Source organism: Nicotiana attenuata, chromosome 7, assembly GCF_001879085.1.
Source record: "Nicotiana attenuata strain UT chromosome 7, NIATTr2, whole genome shotgun sequence".
NCBI lineage: Eukaryota > Viridiplantae > Streptophyta > Magnoliopsida > Solanales > Solanaceae > Nicotiana > Nicotiana attenuata.
In genome coordinates this window covers 58399462-58415695 of record NC_031995.1, presented here as the reverse complement: position 1 = coordinate 58415695, position 16234 = coordinate 58399462, and the positions used below count along the sequence as shown (strand labels likewise).

Sequence of the window (16234 nt, the reverse complement as noted above, 5' to 3'; positions counted from 1 at the left end):
AGAAAGAATTAGATTCACTTATTCTAGTTTAGAACTTTTAAATTGTGAATTTGCTTTTGTTCAATGTGATTTGGAGAAGATGGGGGTGGCAAGTCTCTTTTTCTTTCTCTTTGTGGCTTTGTCGTAAACCAACATCATATTTGTGGTTAAAAATTGGGGTTCAATTTGGTAAAAACAAAAGAAGAGTCCCATCTTTTTGCATGTTTACTTTTTTCATATTTTATTTTCTTGGTTAAAACTTTTACCACTTGTCTAGCGTCAAACTCCAAATTTTAGGGTGATTAATAGGAAAAACTAAGGGGTCGTTTGGTATAATGGTGAAATATCTTATGGGGTGGGATATCTCAGGGGATTAGTTATCCCACCTTTTATATGAGATAACTAATTCCATCATTTTAGTGTAAAAGTTATCTCAAAATTAACTAATACCTCAAACCAAATATGAAATATAAAATTAATCCTAAACTCTTTCCTGAAATTATTATTTTTATTCCATGTACCAAATGACCCCTAAGGGATAGAATAGTTTGTATATTGTAACATTTCAAGTACAAAGATCAAATGTCTAATCTTTCTGCACATAAAGAGAGAAAAATAAGAAAAGAAAAAAGATTAAAAAGCAAATAAATGAGTAAATAAGTAAATAAATAAATGGGGCCTACAATGTCACGTAGTAGTCTTTTTGGATTGTTTTGAAGAGGTGGGTCCCAAGCTTCAATAGAGTCGTCAGCCATGTTTGACTCTCTGGCCATTGGACTGTTGATCTTATCTTAATGTTCTCAGATCCCTATGAATGTGAAATATGAATTTATATTTCCATTTTAGTTTTTGTGGTTTCAAATGGAAAATGTATTTACACTTTGAGTGACTGGCTCATCTTCAAGCTGCTTCACAAGCCGCACCACAGTTAACGCTTTGAGCCGATAATCCCTTTGCTTATATGATACGTAATAGTACATATATTCGTTTTTCTTTTCTTTTTAACGATAGTAGCATTGTTTGCATGCACTTATTAGAGGAAATAAAAAATAGTCAGATTTATAACTGGTAATTGAAATTTAGCTATTTTTTTTATATAAAGATAAAATCTGAACAAAAATACTCTTAAAACTCCGTAAAATATTCAGCATAATATGCTGGAGTTCGAATTTTTTACATATGAGCTTCTAACATAATGTGCTGGAATTTCATAATGTGATGGAGTTCCAACATAATAAGAGGGAGGTTTATATGCATGAGCTCCATAATCCAACATATTATGTTGGAACTTTTCATGTGCTGGAGTTACAACATAATATGCTGGAAGTTTATCTGCATGAGCTTCATAGTCCTGTATATTATGCTGGACTTTTCGTGTTTCAGCAAAATAGTGGCTATTTTTCAATGACTTTATAAACACTGGCTATTTTTCAATTATCAGTCCGAAAATTGGCTAACCCGTGCTATTTTCACCTCTTATTTGCAGAGATAGATCCAAAATTTAAATTCTATGGGTTCAACTATTAACGGTTTTAGCATTGAACCCGTTATATTTTTAAAGTTATGGGTTTTAACAATTTTAGCATTGAACCCATTATATTTTTAAAGTTATGAGTTCATATCTACTATTTTTGCAATTTTAATGCATTTTCACATATAAATTTATATTCCACGTCGAAAGTTATGGGTACAATTGAACTCGTTGGAAACACACTACATCTGCCCCCGGTTATTTGCATAAAATATTTATATCAAACCATATTAAGTTACTATGATTAATTATTTGCTTTTGTATTAGTTAACTACGGTTTAGTAATAACCATGTTTCTAACCTATAAGGTGTAAATATCTAATGCCGATAATCTTTTACCCTATTTCTTTGAATATCTGCCACCTTCCACAAATAACTTCGCCCCATTAGGCTTGATTGAAAGATACCATCTACCTTTTTTTTGTCTCTACTGACTACTGAGTTTTAAACCTTGCTCTCTAGCCTCTAGCATGCGGGGGGGGGGGGGGGGGGGGGGGGATATCATTTGACAAATTAGCACAGTAAATGACTATTGTGTATTTCTTGGTTATCACTTCGATTATGTTTGACAATTCTGGAAAAATGCATAGTTAAATCAATTTAGCGATGAATTCTTCATTTCAATGGAAATTTTTAACGTTTGTGCCCAAATCATTGGTAGTTGCATGATGCCAAACTCTTCTTATAATGTTTTTAGGTTTGTGGGATTGTACTTGTTTACCCTTAAAATTGGATAACAATTGAATTTGTAAATGGTTTTAAGGATACGTGGGCTAAATTGATACAAAGCGATAAATTAAATTACAATTAAAATAAAGAATGATAAAGTAAATTCAAACCACACAAATTGAACAGTTACAGCCTTGGGAGGTGAGCCACCCTTGAACAGAATGCACTTCGATTAGTGTCAAGACAGGTTGAATAAGAACTTTTAGGAGAAAATAATAGTATGTTGCTTCTAAATGATTGTTACCATCCCTTTACAAGTAATCAAACCCCCTTTATATAGTAGGGGGTCCTATGTTAAGTACAATTCTATGAAAGGTAAAAATCTTTTAATTCGCTAATTTGCCGGTTCCTTATTGATATGTGCCGAAACTCCCGCCATAATACCCGACCAGTCACGGATAATTCGACCTTCTGTTATTTCGGTCTTCTGTTGGCTATACCGATAATGTTTCCTTGAGCTCGTTCGTGGTCAGGGTCGATTCCGGGGTCATTGACTCATTGTTCTCGAAGACGAGCATTCTGACCTTGTGGTCTGGTTCGATGGAACTCGAGGTCGATCTCCAATCCCTCAGGTTCCAAGCCCGATTTGTCATGTAATAGACGAGCCCGGTTTCGACCGTATACTAAGTCCTTGTGATAAAAACTAGACTCATATGGTTGAGTCCTCAAAAAAAATACAAGATCAACAAAAAGGAAACAAGATTTTAAATACCACTAGACGCGGTGGTGGAGCCAAATTTTTTTATTAAGGGGTGTTAAAATTTCAAAAGGTAAATAACTGAAGAATTCAAGGGGATTCAACACATAGAGTATATACATAAAAATAAAATTTTAACCTTTCTAGACAGAATAATTTTCCAGAGGACGGAGTGTCAATTCATACCCCTTGGGGCTATGTTCCGGCACTAACTATGGGTAAGGACTCTGCGTGTGTGTGTGTACATCCTACTTAACCATTTAGTACAACCTGCTTATTCTTAACCTACTAAGACCTCCTTTTTAAATGAAACATACATAAAAATACTATCAAATATTAATAATAAAAACAATAACTTGTAGCCTCAGCAACCAAGTCTATAACTACAATTTCCCAGTATAAATGTCCCCTGTAATATCGGTAAAATTTTAGTTACATTTCGTTTTCAAAAAACCAGGGGACCATTTTACAGAAAAGGGAGGTGAGAAATGCTTTAATGAGTAAACTGACAGCAACTACCACCATTGACCTAGCCACGTACAACACAACACTTTTATGGCTAAAAGTTGAAAACCATTTCCCATATGCCCACTTCTTTGGACCATTGAACTAGTCTCTAGCACTCAATACAGACTTGTCTGGTTTCTTCTTCGAATATATTCTTGGTAAGTTGTTGAAATCACAACATTCCAATCTAATATCTTCTTCATTTTACTCTATTCCTTACCCATCTATTTGAACAGCAAACAACCAATTCAGATATTCACAACAAAGAATTACTCGATTCTCTTTTGGATAGGCCTAGAGGCGTCAACGAGCAGTTAACATAATTCTTCTAATCAATCCCTTTTTTAACAAATATAAATGAAAATATTTTCACTTTTCAAGATCTCATGGTCACTTGCACTATTCTAAACATACATAGGCTTTTGTTAAAGCGACCACGACAAATTCTCAGTAATTACTAGGACGGTTTTAAGCAAACAAAGCTTTCTCAAAAGCCTTTGATATGTACATGCGCAACAAGCAGTTCCACGATTTTACGCCAATGTCAATACACCGTTCAGGCCAAAGGCAACAGGCAGTGGCGGAGCCACATGTAATCAACGGGTGTCAATCGACACTCCTTCGTCGAACAATTACATTGTGTAGCTAGATAAACAAAATTATGTACATATACTACATATTGCACCCCTTGGCTTCTTCGTAGGTCTACTTCTTTATATTTTGATCCCCCCGTAGTGAAAATCCAAATTCCGCCACTGGCAATAGGTGCAATCTTTGTATGTGCAACTGCCTACAAGACCACTGGCATGGGTCTAAAACATACAAGCTTTCCTAAAAGAGACTAACGATTAAGTCAGCTATGATACTCACCCGCCTCCAAACATGTCAGTTGTCGTTCAGGAGACCAGTGATCACAACCCATGTACTCCTAACTATTTGTTCTCCTTATGTCGTTTTGTTTAAGAGAAAAAACTTATATAGATATAAAATAATATTCCTGCTAGTTATTTATGGATTGCATGAGCTTCAAGGGACTTGATGCAAAATAGTACTTAAAACATTAAGCTACTGATGCAAATATATACAAGTATGGAAGTATTTACCAAAAGAAATCAATCCTTGTTAGTATAATTTTGCTAAAAGTTGACAAAAGAAAACAATCAAATCTGGCAACAATGATGGACCCAATTAGTCTTAATAAAACATACTCTAAAGGGGCTAGAAAAGACTTTGCTCTCTCTTACTCCAGACACAAGGTATCCGCAAAAGAACTCGCTCATGACCATCAGATCAGATTGATGTAGACTTGTTGTCTATACAAAAAAAAAAAAAATATGAAGAGCCACTACCCCTATATTCAATTCAATGACAACTTGCAAAATTTGAAGATGATTATTGATTAACCCTGTCTCCTAGGCATAAATGATGATGGTCCAATCAAGAATGAATAGGGGCTTTCAAAAGGTACTTCACATATACCGGCTGCTTTCCGGGGTTGAATATAGTAGTCTTTATTATGGACTAAAATTAAGAAAATGGGACCAGCACATATTCATGTTTTCCAACGCTAAGGTTAATATCATAGGTGTGGAGATGGTTACCTGTTCCTTGAGGCTAACAAGAAGTTTTCTCCATGAAACAGATGGCATAGTGACTAGAAACCGGGATTGAAGATGAAAGCTCCATTGTTAGAAATCTGATATTCAAGACCTCGTGACCGGGTGGGACAGCACAACAGGAATGATGGATTTTCTTGATAGGACTTCCCAGCTACCTCATTTATGTAATGATCCGTGTATACAAGATCTTCTGGAGAGGATCAATCCATGTAAGGTACTTGGAGCTCGGATGTTAAGTGACATTGACAATCTGCATCCACTTCTGCAGAATGTAAAATACTTCTAACTACCAAAAACACGAGGGGAAATGAAAAAAACATCTCCTTTCATGTAGCCGCAGCCTGCATGTGGCTTTGTTAGATTTGTGCTGTGACTGGTCTTATGACATGCATTCTACGCCCTTTCTTTATCTGTGGATAGGAAATTCCTGTCAGAATTTCTCAGTTTCTGTCAACACTAATAGCTATGATTAGTCTTTACCCGATCATTCAATACCACACAAGCAACTAAATCACAGTTTATCTTTACCTGATTATTCGATACCACACAAGCAACTACATCACAGTTTATCAAGTCATGGGCATTATTTTAACTTTATTTCTGCAATCTATAGAGGCATACAAAACAATCATCAGCACAAACACAAATGAAAGCCATTCTTGTTAAAGGACATGTCATACACAATGTTTAAAGAAACCTACCTAAATATGAGCAGGGCAAAGTGGGCTAAATCAGTAAACGTACAGATCATTCCCATTGGAAGCAAACTTGACAAACTAGGAGAAATCAAAACGACAAATCAGTTTGGTAATGGTGTCATCCGAAGTTGTCTTGTCTCAATCAACATTGTTTTAGCACCAACTTTGAAAGGCCAAAATACTGGACTTGAATTAGATAGCAGCACCAATACCAAATTAATGTTAAGAAATTAAATAGAGGTTAGTCTATTCATAGAACAGAGAATCTATAATCATACTCTTTAAACAATAGGAATCAATGTTTAGCTAAAGCAATATAAATTAGAGAAGTCCCACAGCGTAGTATGATCAACAAAAGGAACGTTAACTCGGCATATCTTTTTAACAGTATCGAAATCCAGTTTTAGCATACTAAAGCAGCACTTAAAAGAAGCGCTCGATCAGGGTCAGAACTCACACCCCCACTTCAAATGGCTCCCACCAGTATTTATTGGAGAACTAGCCTTTATATCGTCTTTATAAGATTACTAAAGGGATTATCTTTTTCAAGGAGTAGTAATGGTGATTGGTGAATGGTCCAAAAACTTTCTCAACCCCCAAGGTAAAGGAAAACATGTTTATCATGAGTACAGACCAAACAAGAGAGCAGACTGATGCTTGATTTAATTTTTTCCCTTCTTATGTTTTGGTTGCAAGATTTCCTTTTGTCTGTGTCCTCCCATTCCTTAAGGTGGCTAGTGGGAGATTTACTATTTGTATCGACGAACTGCTCCTAGAACACCATTCGCTCATAAAACCATAACAGGACCAATATCATTTTAATCAAACAATTCATTCTTAAATGCAATTGTAAAAGTTTCATCCACACAATAGTCCCGGACTTCGACGTAGATTGATGCAAGAGCACCTTCAAACTCTCATCATTTCTACCTATAAGAAGAAATTTGAAATTAAGATACTTGGCCCTTAACACCTTACTTTACTAGTCCTGATTTTAATTTTCCTAATATTTAATGGTCAAATACACTAATCTGCAAATTAAACCAAGCGTACAATTTGAACTGATTGTCAATGCAACCTTTACATCATTGTCCTATCCTTGAGGTGGCTTACGGAAGCCTGAAAATTCTGGTGAAAAACTGTTCCTAGTACAACATTCACTCATCCAATCACACTGGAGAAACATATCAATTCGGTGCAAAAATGTGATGCACCCAAAATAATAGCAGTAGAATTTGACATCCTTTGTGTTAACAACTGAGATATCTAACTAAGCAGAACTTGAGATTATGAGTGTGTTTGGCACGACGAAAGACATTTTCCAGAAAACGACTAATTATTTTTTCAGAAACTATTTTTCTAGAAAATGTTTTCTGGTGTTGGCTGGAGAGTGGAAAGTATATTCAACATAATGCTCTTGAAGTCAGAGATGGACTTTTTCACAACTTTTGGTAGTTGTGGAAGACACCTTCGCCATTCAATTGTACACGCTCAATCAGCTTAAGTTACTTAACCCAAAGAAGCAGCATACCCAAAATATCCACAATGAAGCTTAATAACAGGAGAAATTATTGAGCAGGGAAGGAAGGAATAATGGGTCAGAGAACCTCTTTAAGCCCTTAAACAAGCTTTAGCGTCTCATTAATCACTATGTAGCAAGGACAAATAATTCTTTTGTCCAAATTTAACAGCACTTGACGGAACCTCTAGAGGCTTGTCGATGTTGACTCCAGCTCCTTCATTGAACAACGAGTAACGTGAACTATCTATAAGTACTTATTCTATGAAGGTACGTAACAACAGAAGCAATAGGCTGCAGAAAACACTTCTACGGACAACATTTTGTACGACATTCACAACATCGAGTTACAAATAGAATTTTTTTACTAGCTCAAAATTAATATTGTAGGTGAGAAAAAGTTTAGACTGTTCATTATATCCAACAAGTATTAAAATACAGAATTCTTCTGATTGTAGCAGCTTTGATGAAGCAAGAGGCCTTACACGTATAACTAATCTTTAGTGTCATCCTATTGACAGCTTCACAATCATGAGACAGCAAATTCCAACTTTCAAGTATGCACAGGATTAAGAATTTAGTTCCACAAAGTCCTGAACGCATAAAGTTAAGTCCTTACTTATCAATGCCTGGATCTAATTAAGGAAATGTTTTCCGTTAAAAGAAGATCAGATGGTTACAAATAACCAACTAAAGGCATATGCAAAATCACATTTGATATGCCTAATTTCCATACATAAATATACATATTATATGACCTACCTTTCGAATCAAGGTTATCAAAAAATATATTTTTTTCCATAATGTAAAAAGTAATTTCTCCAGAAGTCAAGTTCTCCAGCAAAGATTAAGTTTATCACATCAATTGATAGATGGTCTAAGACAAACCCCTTACCTATACCTAGTTCCGCCCCTATTGCAGGGTTTCCTTCACATGCTTGGCATCATCCATTGTACACCGAACCAATTCAGGACCACCCACCACAAATGCGCTGCCATCCAATAATGTAGCAGAAGATGATTTACATGAAGACCGAACATCTACACATGATGCACCCACTAATAAAAATAATCCTCCACTTCATCAGATTCTCCCTGCTATCGATGTCTCTACCTTGGTTATCAGCCAATCAAAGAAACACACCTTCCTAGATGTCCTGGGGATCTAGATTGATAAATGCAGGAAAGTGGACAGCTCTCTCACTAGCAAACTCTGGAAATCTGACTGTCAACAAGTTATTCCTCTTCACTCCTTATGCGAGCATGAATATAGGAAGACCTGCACCTGAGTTTAATAGAAGGAATTTCTTCTTGAAGGATATAAACACAAGCTCAGGCATATGAACTTGAATCCTTGTACAAGGGTGAAGAAAGCCAAACCATGTAGCTGAATAGGAATATTTTCCATTGGATAATTTCAACTAGTCAGATATACATTTTCTATCGTCCTGTTCAGGCATGCATAAGTGGGTAAAGATTGGCAATTATGAACCTGAACTACCAGGGTTTAGATCATTTAAACTGTATATACAGAAAAGAGCAAGTCATCAGATTAACTGAGTGCAAAAATGCTACTATTATCTTTAATTAAATCTGTTGTCCTGCAAAGAAAGCTTTCAAGCTACTATCACCACCAACCCAACTGAAGCCTGTACCTTTTGATATTCCTCTAATCTTCATAATCTTCCTAAGTTCACTTACACCATCCCATCTCCCAGCATCTGCCAGAGCATTAGATAGCGCAACATATGCCCCTGGACGACTATCACTACTCAGCTTGAAAAGTTCATTGGCAGCTAAATTAGCCAATTCCACATCTCCATGCAGTCTACAAGAACTGAGTAAAGCTGCCCAAACATCAGAATCTGGCCTTTCAGTCATATTAATTACAAACTCTAATGCCTGATTTAAACTCCCAGAGCGGCCCAAGATATCAACCATGCAAGCATAATGTTCCGTCCTTGGCTTCATAGAATAATCTCTCTCCATGCTTTCAAAAATCTCTCTTCCTTTAGCAACTAGCCCAGAATGTGCACAAGCAGAGAGAGCACTTAGAAATGTAACATAGTTTGGAACAATGAGATGATCTATTTGCATTATACTAAATAGTTCAAGCGCCTCATTAGGATACCCATTTTTCCCATATCCGTCAATCATGGAAGTCCACGAGAAGACATTCTTCTCAGGCATGTAGTTAAAGACTCTTCTTGCATCCTCAACCAACCCACACTTCGAATACATGTCAATTAAAGCACTTCCAATTTTTACATGCTCAATTAACTCGGTCTTCATGAGCTGCCCTTGAACTTGTTGACTAATTTCAAATTCTGCTAGAGCAGAACAAGCCCCAATAATGCTTGCAGAAGTAGAAATGTTCGGCCTAAAACCCAAACGTTGCATGTCAATGTAAACCTCAATTGCCTTCTTAGCATTTTCAACTTGTTTGCTATAACCTTCAATCATTGCATTGAACACCACAACATCTTTCTCTGTCGTTCTACTAAACACATCTTCAGCATCCTCAATATAACCCTGATTCATGTACCCTGTTATCAATGACGTCGAGCAAACTACATCCTTTTCCAACATCAAATCAAACACTCTCCTCGCATAGTCCACCCTCCCGCTCTTCACATACGAGTCAACTAATGCCGTATAAAGCACATCATCACCCTCAACGACGCATTTAAATATCCGGGCATGAACCGGTTGTCCAATACAAGGAAAATATAACTCAGCATAGCTACTAGTGGAGCCCTTCAAGATCATTGATAATGTATACGCATCTGGAGTTTCACCAGAAAGACACAGCTTTCTAACCATATCAAAAGATTCTAAGACAAACCCATGTTTTACATAACCTGAAATCATGTAATTATAAGCAGAGAGAGTCGGCTGACGCATTTCGTCGAACATTTGGCGCGCATAGAAAAGGCAAGAAGATTTTAAATGAAGTATCATAAGCTTGATACATATATTGGTATTGGGTTTATATCCAGCTTTGAGAATGTATGAATGGATCTTTTGGCCATGTATAGGAGTGTCCGAATTGATATAGTGTTGTAGAGCTAACGGCAGTGAAGAAAATTTTGGCGGCCATAAAAGGTGGTTAATTTCAGTTTCTTTTAACGGGACCAAAGATTTGAATTTGGGTATTTTGGCATTTATCATCTTTAGTTCAAGACTGTCTAGAAAGAGAGGCGCAAAACTTTATACTACTACTACTATTGCACCTTGGTTTCTTTATTGGGAAAATGGTCGAGTTGTAGCTTACGGATTGAATGAGACACAAAATCAACATCACCATTTATCACAAACTAAAGGGATGTTTTAGAACGAGAACATCACTTCCATAAAATGTCTTAAATTATAGTGTAAAGCGGGGGAAATTTAAAAATAGTCAAATTTATAAGTGGTAATTATAAAACAGCCACAGTTTTAAAAGTAATTGAAAGTTTGTCACTTTTCGAGGCCGTTTGGACATAAGAAATTTTTCTCCTTCAAAAGAATTTCACTTTTTTCCGAAATCAGTGTTTGTTCATAAAATTTTTAATTTTCACTTGAATATGCATTTTGGAAATTTTCGAAAATTTGAAAAACTCCAAAAAGCTGTTTTTCAAATTTTTCACTCAAATCACTCACAAAACTTCAAAAACAACCCAAATTATATTCATGTCCAAACACAACTCTAAATTTCAAATACCATTTTCCCTTGAAAAAATTTTCCCCCCTATTTTGAAATTTTACAATTCTTATGTCCAAACGCGCACTTCATGTAAAGATAAATCTGAAACAAACACACTGTTCAAAAGCCAAAAAATATTCCAACATAATATATTAGAGTTCGAATTTTTTACATGTGAACTTCCAGCATAATATACTGGAGTTCCAGCATAATATGCTGGAAGTTCATACACGGGTGCTCCTATCTCCAGTATATTAAGCTGGAACTTTTCGTGTGCTAGAGTCCCAGCATAATATGGTGGAAGTTCATATACAGGTACACCAATTTCCAGAATATTATGCTAGAACTTTTCGTGTTGCAGCAAAATAGTGGCTATTTTTCAACGAATTTGCAAACGCTACTATTTTTCAGTTACCAGTCTGAAAACGGGCTAGCCCGTGCTATTTTGTGACGACCCGACCCGTCGTCTCATGTATTACAGCCCTGTTTTCCCTATTTATTACTCTTTCATGTTTTATTATCAGCAACGGGTGAGTTAGAGTTGAATTGAATTGGTTTGGATAGGAAATGAGACACTTAGTCTCTTTAAGGAAGGTTTGGTTTGGAAAAGTCAACCGAACGTTGACTTATTAGTTAGAAGGCTCGGATGCGAATTCCGGTGATTCGGTTAGCTTCGGGGGGTGATTTGTGACTTAGGAGTGCGATCGGAAGTGATTTTGGAGGTCCGGAGTAGAATTAGGCTTGAATTGGCAAAGTTAGCATTTTAGCGAATTCCGGTGGATAGGTGAGATTTTGATCCGAGGGTCGGAATGGAATTCCGAGAGTTGCTGCAGCTTTGTTAAGTGATTTTGGATATGTGTGCAAATTTTCAGGTCATTCGGACATCGTTTGGTCGGGTTTTTGATCGAAAGTGCATTTCGGAAATTCTTGAAGAACTTAGGCTTGAATCCGATGTGAATTGAAGATTTTAGTGTTGTTAGGTGTGTTTTTATGATTGGAGCAAGTTCGTATGATGTTTTAAGACATGTTGGTGCTTTTGGTTGAGGTCCCGGGGGCCTCGGGGTGATTTCGGATAGCCATCGGGATGAAATTCAAGTTGAGGAAATGGCAGATTTTGCTGGTATCTGGTATGTTCGCTTCTGCGGAAATGGACCGCATAAGCGGTTCCGCAGAAGCGTAATCTTGGTCGCAAAAGCGTTCTGGAGTGGAGTTGGGCAGTTCCGCAGAAGCGGAACACTTTCCGCTTAAGCGAGTCCGCAGAAGCGGATAGGCGGTCGCAGAAGCGGGTTTGGCCAGGAGGTGAGCTTCCGCAGAAGCGGAAATTTGCGTCGCAGAAGCGGCCCTTGAGTTTTAATGAAATTCCGCATAAGCGGACAAAAACCGCAGAAGCGGTTGCGCGGAAGCGGGCGTGGGGAGCGCAGAAGCGGAAACCCCTGAAGCCAGTAGGAGTTTTATATTCATTTTTGTTCCGCGAGGGTTATGTTATTTCCACCATTTTTAAGCGAGCTTGGGAGCTATTGGACGGAATTGAAGGGGGATTTCGACTAGGTGTGATTGGAGGTAAGTCCCTTGGCCTAAATACATGGAACTTTGATAGATTTAACATGGAAATTGGTTGAAATTCTTCAAAAAGGGGTAAAGCTAGGGCTTGAGTTTTGATATTTTAAATTGGAATTTGATAGGTCATTTGAGCTCGGATTTGGGAGTTCTTGGTATGTATGAACTTGTGACGAGACGAGGAATCCGGTAATGTGAGTTTTCTAATTTTTCGAGAAGCGGTCCCGGGGCTCGGGTTTTGCTAGTTTCGAGATTTCTTGCTAATTTTCGATTGTTTTCGATTGGGTATTGTTCCCTTAGCATATTGTGATGTATTCGCTCTGATTTTGGTTAGGTTCGACGCCCGTGGAGGCCGGTTTGAGGGGCAAAGGTGTCGCGAGCTAGGGATTTCGCCGGTTCGAGGTGAGTAATACTTGTAAATGATATCCTGAGGGTTTGAAACCCCGAATTTGCACATCATGTGCTGTATTGTGGTGACTTGCACGCCAGATATGAGCGTGGGGTAGAGCACCGTTGGGGATGGTGACTTGGTCCGTCCCGGTTGTTGATTTTACTGCGTAATTGACTAANCAGTAAGGCTCTTGAGTTCTGACAGCTTGCTTAGCTTGGTTCGGTAGAAGGATTCAGTCCTGGCTAATTTAGCTTGTGCAATGGAATTGGGGAGAGTTCTTGATAAGTTTTACCGTGGTTTAGAGACGTATAAATTGCCTATGGGCATGCGAAGCATGGAATGTGTAATGATTTCTCTTCTTGATGGGATTGATGGAGAGTTCTTGACTAGTGGAGTACGTAGATGTTTGTGGTTAGGAAGGGACATGGAGTTCTCATGTTATACTAGTGTGGTATGGTATATGTGATATGTGGTGGAGGATTGGGATTTGTGTGTGTAAGGTTACGGTTCTGTTCATAATGGAAAGTCATTAAATTCTTAAGCAGCACGGGCAGCTGCAGGTGATTAAAGAATCGATCTTCAAATGATTAAGGAAAATGGTATTGCCAACCATAGTGATTCGACGGGGGTATATGTTCCAGTAAAAGGGCAATGTGATGTAAACTGATAATACTTCGGTAGTGTTGCGGCATTTGGGATCGACTATTGATATCTAAGTTTGTTTGATGGCAGGGAAACTTTAGAATACCTTTCGTGGGATGATTTGGTACTTGAGGTGTGATATGTATTCGTACGGCGCAATTTGGGATCAGGTATAGTGATTTGTGTGCTATATGGAGTTGGAGACTAGGAGTTCTCGTGTTCAGGCTATGCAGTTGTTGTAAATCGTGTGTATCGGCACCGTCTAGCGGTTATTGGGAATTAGAGGTCCGAGTGGATCTTTCTTTGCTTGGTATACCAAATTTTGGATATGATATTGGATTGTAGGCTGGTTGTCTCAGTGTTGGGTTATTCTAGACTATTGTGCTACGGGCTAGGCCGGAAATGCCACGGGTTGAGCGGCAAGGTGCATTGGATTATGTTCATGCAGAGTGGTATATATTTCAAAAGATGCAGCGGACGGCTGAGAAGGATTGCTTTTCTTAATGGGGCATTCGTGATGGACGTCAGTGCAGAGGTTTCAACCATTGACTCAGTTCCGGATTGAGTGACTTTTCGGATGCAGTTTTTTTTTGTGGCCGGGCATGCGCCGGGTGAGATGGCGGATTTCGGTATTTATTTGGTGCCGGGCACCGTATCGTACGGCTCTGGCAGGAGTTATAGTAGTGGAAGGAGCAGCTTCAGGCTTCTTGGTATTGAGTTCGTTGGCAGGCCAATGTGGCTACGTATTTAGCTTGAGTTAGCTTGGTTAGTCTTGAGTTGTATTGTTGAGGGACAGGTGGATTCGATCGTTATTGAACTTGTTAGTGATCTGGGGAGATCTATGAGTTGCTTTTTCTGTGCTGTGAGGCGTTATGATTTGTTGGTTATGGGCACACGTGGTGCAAATCTATTGGGGATTCATAGTGGAAGTCGAGCGGGAAGAGTAATCGTATGTTGCTCGGTAAATGGAGTGTGGGTTATGACCTATCAGGTGGCGTGTCGTATGTTGTTTATTTCATCGTAGGTGCAATGAATTTCCTTGGTTTCAGACATCAAATTGTGTGTGGCTGTCGAATTTTGATCACAGTGTCTTGAGGTGCTCCATGTGTAGCAGTGTTTGGATAGGATCGCGCATTGTAGCGAGGCTGCGTTGAGTTATGACCTTTCGAGGTAGATTCAGGTGTTCTATTTCTATGATGTGAGACGGGGTCTCAGCATGGTGTTGTAATGGTATTGATGAGCTTGAAGTACAACTCTTTTGTTTGAGTTATTTTCATGATTTGAGTATATTCAGGTCGTTTTTTTTGTTGGTACGCGTATTATGCAAGTTGTGGCTTAGGCCTGTATTGAGGTATCATATCACCAGAGTGGTGTGTTGGATTCGAGGTGATCCTTAGAGTCATTAATGAATACGAACAGAATTGATTGCAGCTTGTTACAGAGGTAATATCAAGGTATGGCCTGGAAATCTGTTGTGATATTAGTCAAAGGGAAGTGGCTTCATGAATGGTTGATCTGAGGAATGGTTACGGTTTATCGCGTATTTCATTTGTTGTTGGCAGTATATGGAAGTTTTGGAATAAGACTTGAGCTAATAAAAGGTTTTCTATCGGTATTTGATTATTATGGGCAACTGCTGTAAATAGAGGCTATCGTTTCTAGTGTTTGGATTATGTGGTATATCATATGATTTCACCTGAGGTTGCAAGTATGGGTTATTACAGCTGGTTCGGGTTTATTCTGGGTATAGATGTGAGGTTCTGATATTGTGTATGATTTCGGAAAGTGCAATGTGGTTCTATGGTTTATGGTTTAAATGGACTGTGAGATTTCGGCTATATTGTGTTGTCGGACCTATATGAGATAGGGTGACGTGAGATCACCCCGGGTATATGCTTGGTAAAGTTATTCAGCTGTTGGTTAGCTTCTAGGACAACTCTGGGTACGCTCGAGGATGAGCGTTGGTTTAAGTTGGAGAGGATGTGACGACCCGACCCGTCGTCTCATGTATTACAGCCCTGTTTTCCCTATTTATTGCTCTTTCATGTTTTATTATCAGCAACGGGTGAGTTAGAGTTGAATTGAATTGGTTTGGATAGGAAATGAGACACTTAGTCTCTTTAAGGAAGGTTTGGTTTGGAAAAGTCAACTAAACGTTGACTTATTAGTTAGAAGGCTCGGATGCGAATTCCGATGATTCGGTAAGCTTCGGGAGGTGATTTGTGACTTAGGAGTGCGATCGGAAGTGATTTTGGAGGTCCGGAGTAGAATTAGGCTTGAATTGGCAAAGTTGGCATTTTGGCGAATTCCGGTGGATAGGTGAGATTTTGATCCGAGGGTCGGAATGGAATTCCGAGAGTTGCTGCAGCTTCGTTAAGTGATTTTGGATATGTGTGCAAATTTTCAGGTCATTCGGACATCGTTTGGTCGGGTTTTTGATCGAAAGTGCATTTCGGAAATTCTTGAAGAACTTAGGCTTGAATCCGATGTGAATTGATGATTTTAGTGTTGTTAGGTGTGTTTTGATGATTGGAGCAAGTTCGTATGATGTTTTAAGACATGTTGGTGCTTTTGGTTGAGGTCCCGGGGGCCTCGGGGTGATTTCGGATGGCTATCGGGATGAAATTCAAGTTGAGGAAATGGCAGATTTTGCTGGTATCTGGTATGTTCGCTTCTGCGG

General features: G+C 38.4%; 1 protein-coding gene across 3 annotated transcripts; it reads right to left on the bottom strand.

Annotated features, from left to right (window-relative positions):
* Positions 4110-10603, bottom strand: LOC109229158 (pentatricopeptide repeat-containing protein At1g28690, mitochondrial). Of its 3 annotated transcripts, XM_019394502.1 has the most exons (3): positions 8175-10603; positions 5045-5472; positions 4110-4756 (listed from the first exon to the last, which is right to left on the bottom strand). In XM_019394502.1, the coding sequence occupies exon 1, from the start codon at positions 10448-10450 to the stop codon at positions 8867-8869; it is 1584 nt and encodes a 527-aa protein (XP_019250047.1). In that variant the 5' UTR covers positions 10451-10603; the 3' UTR covers positions 4110-4756; positions 5045-5472; positions 8175-8866. The 3 variants fall into 3 exon arrangements, 2 of the variants coding, with proteins under 2 accessions (XP_019250047.1, XP_019250046.1); XR_002068516.1 differs by lacking the exon at positions 8175-10603 and adding an exon at positions 5591-5958 and having other exon boundaries at positions 4110-5472; XM_019394501.1 differs by having other exon boundaries at positions 4110-5472.